Source organism: Penaeus vannamei, chromosome 33 (assembly GCF_042767895.1).
Source record: "Penaeus vannamei isolate JL-2024 chromosome 33, ASM4276789v1, whole genome shotgun sequence".
NCBI classification, from domain to species: Eukaryota; Metazoa; Arthropoda; class Malacostraca; order Decapoda; family Penaeidae; genus Penaeus; species Penaeus vannamei.
This window is the reverse complement of record NC_091581.1, coordinates 7,369,778-7,379,777: the sequence shown is the minus strand read 5'-3', so window position 1 is coordinate 7,379,777 and position 10,000 is coordinate 7,369,778. Positions and strand designations below refer to the sequence as shown.

Sequence of the window (10,000 nt, the reverse complement as noted above, 5' to 3'; positions counted from 1 at the left end):
TGTCCATGCAAAGGTAGTTCTCAGGTAACTTTCCGCGCATGCCTAGTTCTTTTTTAAATTATCTTTTGCGGATAAAATTCTTTTGACCTTTCCACACACTTGTTTCATCATCTGTCCACAGATTATCTCTGTTTTATGCCAGGTATATAGATTGGCATTGAGTTGATGACTTTATTTTGAATGGTCTACGGAGAGAATTTAAAATATGAAAGTGAAATTGAGCCCCAGTGCGCCAATCTAGGATGCATACAATTCTACTACGCCGGGGATCTCCTGCAAAGCATTAAATGATTTCCACAAAGGCTCAGTTCTGTTAACAAGTGAGTCCTAATACAATATTGACAACACCTGTTATAATATTAACCCTATCTTCAAGATAGGTGTTGAAAATGGAATTGTCAATGTAGACAAAATGATGTTTTCCGCACATGAAAAAATTTAATATTCCCCGAGCAAAAAGAATATTCTACAGTCTGGAAGCTATTATCATAAATTTATACACAATACAGAAATTTCATCATTATAATATCTCTTTAGTTATCATTTCAATTTTATTAGATGAATCAGAAGCATTCTGTTATCAGCACTGAACTGAGATAAAATGATGGGGTAATTCTTTACAGTATGGACACATTTGCAGAGACTAAGTCCCCAACTACATGTCAAAAAAAATTTCATCAGTCCAATTTGGTTGGGTGACTGCCCAAAGGGATGGTTGGTGGAGGGGCTCTGCTCCTCAACACCCCCTGGAAAACATTGTCTTCACCTTGGTATGCACAGCAAAATAGAACTGACACGCAGAAGCACCGAATGGACTTGGGCTGAGAACAGCGCTTTCTGCAATCTTTTTCCTTTATTTGTGGCATTGTCGTTTGTGTCTGCAGATTATTTCTTGTACCGACTTCTGCAAGAATATCATATTCAATTGGCCCAATTTAGTGTGCCCATACTGTAAAGATTAACAAAATGATAGAATTGGTTTATCGCTAATATTCAAAGACACGTCGTATATCTTTTTTTGGTGGAGGTCCACTACCACGGACTGGCGTTCTGATCAGCTCTGATTGACTATAACATGAGGCAGGTTAAGTGGCCGTAATGTGAGACAGGTGAATATGATGACAGGCATGAGAGACTGGAACTCCTCAATAAAAGGTGTATGAATTGTCTATGAATGTGAGCGTATATCTTAAAAGTTCGGTATATTTAGTTTATGATTAATTTCAGCATATGCTGTACTCACCAAGTTGTTTATTTTAATTAAAATTTATATGGTTGGTTGCTTTCATAATTTTTCAATTAACTGAACATAAGAATATGACCTATACATCCATTCTCTAATGAAGAATACAAATTTGTGTCCATCTAAAAGAAGAAATATGTCCTAGATATTGATTGAGAATGTAGATTTGTGTCCACCTAAAAAGGTTTAGGTTTTTAACATCTGTAATGATACATACTTTTTGTTTCAGGTCGTGAAGTGACCTACGGACAAGCTTTTTATTCTGCAACAGCTGTTACCCAGGAAATATGCAGGTACTCCCATTGATTTATATATATCTTTGACTGTAGACCTTTTCTACCAGTTTCAATTGACAATCTAAGATAGTTCCAGGTTCCATGATATTAGTGTGATTTGAAATGCTTTTCATATTATAACCTAAGACCATAAGAATTTTAGCAGTGTCATATTGGGGTTGTAACTGTGACGTATTAATATTTTGCTTGCTTTTTATTTATTGGTTTCATATTTATTTGTGTATATGATTAAGGTATAGGTTTAACTGATAATGCTTTATAGGGTCCATTTGCCGATAATCAGGTTTTATATCCATAAAAATATTACATTGAGATTGCAGTGTGATTTTTTACATATTGTAGACCACACAGTTGTGCATTTTTTGAACAATAGTCTCCTTAGTTATTAACCAGTGGGGGGGGGGATTATCTTTTACATCATAGCTCAAAATGGTAATGACTGCCACCAGACTGCTATCTTCCAATATTGCAGTTTCCCTTTTCTGTTTTAGGTATACAAAAAATGCCTTTACATTTGGTTGCATTTGATTGGTCTTTCCACCAAATGAAAAAGCTCTGGAATTGGATCCATGGTTCGGTAATTTTTATTTATTATTTTTACTATTCTCTTTTAGTCTATACTATGTTCTATATGGAAAAAAAATATGTGTACTATATAATGAAACATTGCAATTCAATTGATGGTTCTCTTTCTTAAATAAAGTAAAAGGCTAAGAGAATAATTTTAAACAACACATTTTCAGAGTGCCTCAGGTACTATTATTAAGTGTATGTAATGATTTGGTTTATAATTCATACTTTAGTGACTGAAATATGGAAAATGATAATGATCATATATTAGTAATACATTTCAGGTGTTATCTTATACTTATTAATTCTTATATATACTTTTTACTTTGTAAATTTCATTATACATGATCTGGCTTACACATATCACCAGGAAGTCACATGTAACCCCTATTTTAAGTATGCAGATGCTCTAACAGATGAATAACCAAAAAAGAAAATTTAAATGTTTTCTTTAATTTTTTGTATCTATTGTCATCTTTCACCAATCCATTCATATCTGGTATAAAGAACTTGGTTGTACATATTCTAAATCATACCAAATAGCATTGCAAAAAAATGCTGTAATACCAAAGTGAGTGAAAATCCTACAACTGACAGTTGCTGTACACCCCGTTACCCCGTGAAGGAAGTGTATACGGAGCCAATTGTTCATAGGAAAGTTTTTCCATGCATGCACAAGTATAGGGCTATCTTTCAATCAATTTTGACCATGGGAGCCTATGCCTGTCTAGACAGCCCCCTTAACAACTTCCTGCCAGGTGGTATGTACGTACATGCCATGATTGTTGTGGGCAAAGTAGCAGGTGGCATCAAACACAACCCTTCCAGGGCTGTAGGCTCATCAGACAGAGCTTGTTTTTCTCCGATAGTAGCATCATCATTTCTATGATAAAGCTTTTAGGAAAAAGTGAAGGTAAACCTTTAAAAATTTGATATTTTTAAAGATTGTATCAAAATTCAAGCTTTGCACGCAAACATCCGAACAAGCCAGGTGCAAACAGGAGAAACTGGTGTGCGCCAATAAACCCGTGATCATGTACATTTGCCCATTTTTTTACCCATCATTATTGGTTTAAGGGGACCATCCTCTATCTTTGTAATGACCATAAAAAAGCACGGCATCTCATGTATTTGTTCATTTTGGGGGTATTTTGTGTACTAATATTGTTCATTTTTTCAGTTATGATTTAAAATAAAATTACCTTATTGACATTGGCAAACAGAAATTGTTACAAGCAGCATACATGAAACTCACATAAATTTCTTACATATTAGTGTATGCATTACAGACAGACCATCATGAGACACATAGAAACAACAATGGTAAAAGCTTTCCCAAACAACTTCCTCAAACACCTTAAAAAAAAAACACACACACACACACACACACACACACACACACACACACACACACACACCCACACACACACACCCACACACACACACACACACACACACACACACACACCCACACACACACACACACACCCCCACACACACACACACACACACACACACACACACACACACACACACACACACACACACACACACACACACACACACACACACACACACACACACACACACACACACACACACACATATATTTACCTGTTAGGATATTTAGTGATGCAAGTTTATTTTGATTCTTGCAATCATAACAATAGCACAGGTGAATTATATGTACATTATTCACATTTCAGCTGTCTCATCCTGGTTGCAGTATTCTGTGGGCTTTCAGAAGGTCACATGAAAGCTGCAGGTGTTTTGACATTCACTGCTGTTCTAGGTGTTACAGGGTATTTCATTACCAGATCTCAGCTCAGATCTTCAGGTAACTATATTTAGCTGTGTAGACATATTGAAACTGTCATCTATACATTTGGAAAATTAATTTAAAGTTATTGTAATTATTTTGTGTTAATCACATTTGCCCATTTTTTTACCCATCATTATTGGTTTAAGGGGACCATCCTCTATCTTTGTAATGACCATAAAAAAGCACGGCATCTCATGTATTTGTTCATTTTGGATGATAATGTGAAATACAGAATAAATGGGAATCCAACGTGACTGTCATGCGAGGAATTGAATTGTAGTTGATTTCTTAGTACCTTGATATAAGATGGTAAAGATAATCATTATATACTCTATAATGTTCTAATATTATATTTTCAAAACAAATTTCATGGCTATTGTTACATTTGTTTGGTTTAATGGCTATTGTTAGTTTCACTTACATTCATTATTTTTTATATAGGTTTAAATGGTTATGTTGTGGGCTTATTTTAAACCGAATATGTGATTTTTCAGCCAGAGATGATATCAAGTTAGTGTGCTTCTATGTCGCCCTGATCTCTTGTGCATCACCAGTGGTTAAGAGTCTGACAGGCAGTGTCGCCACAGACACAATTAACGCCTGCACGACTGCATTGCTCCTGTTAAGGATTGTCCACCAAGACTATGGTGCTCTTGTCGCTATGTAAGTTTTCTCATTTTGTTGCAGTCATTTGGAAACTCATGTTGTTTTCAGAATTGTCTTTGATTATGAAATTTAGTGTAAATTGTTTGTGTATAGAAGGGAATCCTTTTTTCTTCTGCTTTTCAGTCTCAAAAAGTAAATAAATAAATAAATAAAGTAAATATAATGAAAAATATATAAAAAAATTACCATTTCTTCAATCCTGTACATATACATTTATGGAATAAAATTCATATCTTTTTCCATTTTTTGCATGTTTTGATATCTATATTTACAAAGAAATAAATACATATAATATGACATTCTCCTCTTGCAGAGTAAATCCAACTGTGTCCCATAATCTGGGAGTATTTGCATCAGTGTGTCTCGCATCTCGACTTGGAAGTGACAGGGACGTGTTTGCCCTGATGACACTGGCTGTGGCTTTGTTTGCCCTCTTCCCTGGCTTCAGGAAGTACTGTAGGGTGAGTGTCCATTTTCACTGTTGTGTTGTTTGGACTTTAGACTAAAGGTCACTGACATAAATTTTTTCCATCTTTCTTATGCTCTTTTTTGTGATATTAATAATGATGATGATGATGATAATGATAACACTGGTGATAATGATGATTATAATAATATTAATGGCAATTACAATTTTGAAATTATATTAATGATGATAATTATAATAATGATGATAATAATAATGATCTGTATTTATGCTTATAGCCATGCAATGAAAATGTTTAGTATAAGGGAGGAAATGGTTTTAAACAATATGTTTACATATATAGTTTGTTTTTTGGTTTTCAGACTAAACTTGGAACAACTTTGGACCTTTTCTTCACCATTGTTGTGGTTACCGTCACAGCAGCAGGCCTTTGGTTGTATGCAGCACATCTGATGCCCCTCTTAGCCTTTGCTCTTGTTACCTGTAATGGCATCATCCCAGCACTCTTTGTTGCTCTACAGAGACACAAGCAGTAAGTTATCTTCTTTGGTTTTGTGCCTTTGCTTATTCTTTGGTATGCTGATATTTTTGTTTGAATCATATAGGACTGTCTTGTTTTGTTTAGCAAAAATGATATAACATCATGTCTACACTTACACCATGAACACATTCATTTTCATAGTATCTGCCTTTATTTATCAGCTTATAATTTGACTTTTATTGTATGACATTCTGAAAAAAGATACAAAGAATTTATTGATGTTTTGCGAGAACTTAAATCATTTCAGTCTGTCAAGAATATATTTGCCTGAGTAAATGGTCTGTACTGCTTTAGTATGAAATATATCTTATTACCCTTTTAAGGTCCTCATGAACAGTTCACACATGGATTTCAGTAGATAAAGATACACCATAAAAAACCCAAACCTTTGTGATTCAGTTTACACTAGAAATATGTTTTATAAGCTGGCAAGTGCACATTTTCAGAGTATACAAATACAATTTTTTTTAGGAAACCATCCTAAAATAGTCTTATTAACTATTAGAGAATATGCCATATTTAGAAAAGATGAATAGTAGATGAAAGCCTTTTTTTTATTTATAAAGTTTGCACAGGCATTATAATCATAGAGAAATGTAATTAGCAATTCATACAGAAGAGTCTAGAGGCAGGTCTATTGTCCTTGTGTGACAAAGTTTCCAGTCTGGTTTAGGGTGAATTATTAACCCAGTGTCTCCAGTCATGGCATGTACGTACATTCTATGCCCCATTGTGTGTGTTGAATTTAGTAATTGTTGTTACACATAGATGGCTCCACAAGTACTACATCACCAATGAGCCAATTACACAAACTACCTAGTCTCCCGTTTAGCCTTTTCCTTGATTTTCCATAATATTTTCTAGTATTCATAGTGCTGTTAGTAATGTTAGTAACAATATAGTAATAATGATGTTTATAACAAGAATAATAGTGTCAATGTTGATAGCATTAGTAAAAAAGAAAACGTTTTCCCGCTTTTTCAAGGAAAAGTAAGGTCGCAAGATCTACCAATTGACTCCTTTGTGGCTAAGCATTGGCAGAGCCATCTATGTTCAGAAACATTTAACCAAGCATTGCCAAAGGGACTGCACCATTTTCCCATCAACATTGGGTTAAAGTTTCAAGCAGAAACATGACTTTTATTTTCTTCTAGGCAAATAATGCAACTATTAAGAAAAAAAGGTGATTTTAGTGGGAAGTGAATAGGTCACACTTCAGTCTTATTGCTTCTCTGAATATTGTGTAACCTGGTAAGGAATAGTTTTCTTTAGACACTATACACACAGCTTTAGTTTGTGTCTGTGCATATTTATTGCTAATTATTTTCTATTTACTTGTACATATTCTATTTTTCTGACAGTTATAGGTAATGTGATTGCAGTTGGTAATTAATTGAACATATGAAGCAGTTGTTAGTAAATTTGAAGTCAACTGATCTTATAATAGCAGTAGTTTTATATGTCATATTGTAAGAATTGTATTGATGTTTACAGTACATGAAAGATGTCTTTTATTTGACTTTCATTTCTTTTCTCGATGAAGGTTATGACTAATCATAGTGTTTTCAGAAGTGAAATGATGTTGCAAAGCATCTCTTGCCAGCCTTCCTGTAATCAACAGTATCAGTTACATTAGGTTATTCACATCTTTGATGTTGCCTGTTTCAGTTACTCCCTTGCATCATTAGCTGGGCAGGTTGCCTTATGAATACTAACTTCATGTCACATTAACTAACCAACTATCACATCTGTTACCTATTTTTGTAGATATTTGATTTGTATATTCCTTGACAGTGTAAAGTAATGAATGTACCAATTAGAAGTAGAAAGCAAGTTTCTGTATCTTGAGGGGTCTTCCCATAGAGATGCCAAGTTATTCATCCGGACAATCAGACACAGTAGCATTGTATTGATCAAAGTTGCCTAATGATTCCTGGACTTTGGTTTTCTTTGTCTTATCTCATTTCCACTTATCCTGAATTAGGGAATCTCATCAGCATCCTGGTAGACAGTTGTATCACAAGTCATTGGCTGGTACCAGGTCAATGAAACTATTGAAAGCTTCAGATTACTCTACCTATCTTGAGCCTGTGCTTGTTGCAAATCCTGGACTTTATCTTTAAGTGAACAACAATGTCCAACACAAAAAAACTCTTCCGCAAGTGTGATGCAATAGAAGTAAGTATCATTGACTTCTGAGATGCCATTCTGAATTGTTTTGTTGTAGCAGTGGTGTCATTTGATTGGCCTTGGGCACTGGAAAGGTTCAGTCCATATGAATTTTGAGCTATTCCCAATCACTTTGACAAGGTGGGCTAGTGTGCCAGTTCTGGAAGTGGTGAAATTTAACCCCTTTCAATCTGGGTGCTTTGCTGCTCGCCCAAAATCCAGGCATTGGGTTTACTTGAGTTACCCCTCTCAAGGATATGTGTCTTTTAGGCTGGGTGCTCACGGATACTCATGCAGTGTCAAGACGTCTTACTTTGTCTTTGCAGTGATATTTTATCTTTTTCTGTATAATAATTTTTTTCCTTTTTTGTCTTTTTCAAGTGTCAATTACTAAATATGGTAATAGACTTTCTTTACACAGACTCCATATCATCTCTTTAGGTAGTCCATAACTAACTACTAACAATAATTAATATTTTTTTAATTTGTGTAATTTTTTAAGAATAGTTTTATAATGTCTAATTTTATTTAATTCAGCATGCACCCGTCAGTCATGGAATGCAAGAATAGCATGGAAACAGTTTCCTCCCAGGAGTCATGGCCCATGGATGATACATTCTACACTCATTTACTGATAAGAATAATGCAAGATCTCTTCCTAAATACCCATCACCCTCTAAGAGCTTTGTGCACTCATTGCGAGTCATTCTCATCACTCAAATCTTTAGCTGAAATTCTCATGACATTTTCCTGTCACCCCAGCCCTTGGCCAAATTTTTCCATGACGGCATATTCATGTCACTGAGCCCTCATACCAAACGTTTTCATGACATGCTGGTCACATCATTGGGATCCAAGAGGTCAACAGAGCTTCTTGAATGATGATGCCATCTTGACCTTGTTTTAGGAATCTAATTCCTAGTGACAAGAAGTACTTTTATGCAATACTATTGCTCATGCCTGGATTTTCCGCTGTATTTGCTGTGTTTAGGACAGACATGTCAATAGCAGGATCTATAACCTCAGTGGTACATTGGTTGTTTGTCAATTTCTCCAAAACATAACACACTGCTGATTTAACCCACTGCTGTTGGGTAATGCACTGTCAGCTATAGTTTGCTTCTGTGAATTTGTTTTTCTGATGTGAATATGGATGTTGTTATTACTAATATTGATATTATAATCATTATAATGTTATTAACAGGACCAGTAGCAATTAGAAATAAAGATTTTTTCGGAAAATCAAGGAAAAAGGTAGTGAGATAGGTTTAGTAATTGAATCCTTGGTGATTAAGCCATCTATATGTAAAGACAATCATAAACAAAAAATGCTGTTGGCTTGACACATACTTTTGCCTTCTGGTTTAAAATAGCACTAAGCCATGACATGGACCAAGCTCACGCAATGGTCATGTGATTGAAGTATGGCCTGTATTCACCCCATGAAATTGACCGCTCAATTGACTCAAACTGGGTCAAGCCAGCCATAGAACCAGTCAAGCTCTTGTCCGGAAGATGATGTCTCCTTACCAAGCCATCAACCCTTTCAGTAAAGTGTGCAAAACCACATTTGACTTTCTCCGATCCCCCACAGTATTAATACATGCCCTCAACCTGCCAATGGACACTATACAAAGAAGGCATTTTTACTCTTTACACTGTATATATGGTACAGCTGTGTTGATGTGACAGATACTGGTCTCACTAAAGTAGTAATTATCACAGGAGGAGAATAATATGGCGTAAGTGCTTATCTTGAAAACAGAGTGAGGGCTGGTGATTATGAGGTTGTGGAAGAGAGGTTTACCCTGGCAAAAGTTTAGCTTGCAGTTGAGGTGGTTAATAAGATGATGATTACGAGATTAGATTTCTTAGGGATGGGCCAACTGTAGAGTGCAAGTTGAGAAGTCTGTCTACAGGGATTGGACATGGTGAGCTCATCTTGCATAAGAAATGTTGCAGAAAATATCTCTCTTCATGTAAGTGCTGCAGATTACAAATATGAAGTAAAGGAAGAAATATATCTAAATAAAGTGTATAGGTTTTGTTTTCATTGGAAATGAGAAGTCAGAACCAGAGTGATGATTATGAATGATGAGTTGACATTATAAAGTATAAGGTCAACTTATCATTCCTCCTTGAACCAGATTGATGGAAGGAGAGAGTTCAGCTTCATCCAGAAATCTGGGGAAAGTGTAGGATCGTAAGACCTAAGGTCTAGGATAAGACATGGTTGCCATACCGATGCCAACCTGAAAGAAGGAGG

The 10,000-nt window shown here is 35.3% G+C and overlaps 1 protein-coding gene across 1 annotated transcript in view; it reads left to right on the top strand.

Annotated features, from left to right (window-relative positions):
* Positions 1-10,000, top strand: part of PIG-C (phosphatidylinositol glycan anchor biosynthesis class C) — an 11,870-nt gene that overhangs the window by 755 nt on the left and 1,115 nt on the right. The window contains exons 2-6 of the mRNA XM_027381721.2: positions 1,473-1,536; positions 3,816-3,946; positions 4,426-4,594; positions 4,911-5,058; positions 5,387-5,556. Of these exons, the coding sequence (XP_027237522.2) occupies positions 1,473-1,536; positions 3,816-3,946; positions 4,426-4,594; positions 4,911-5,058; positions 5,387-5,556 (682 nt within the window). The remainder of the gene's footprint in view (positions 1-1,472; positions 1,537-3,815; positions 3,947-4,425; positions 4,595-4,910; positions 5,059-5,386; positions 5,557-10,000) is intronic.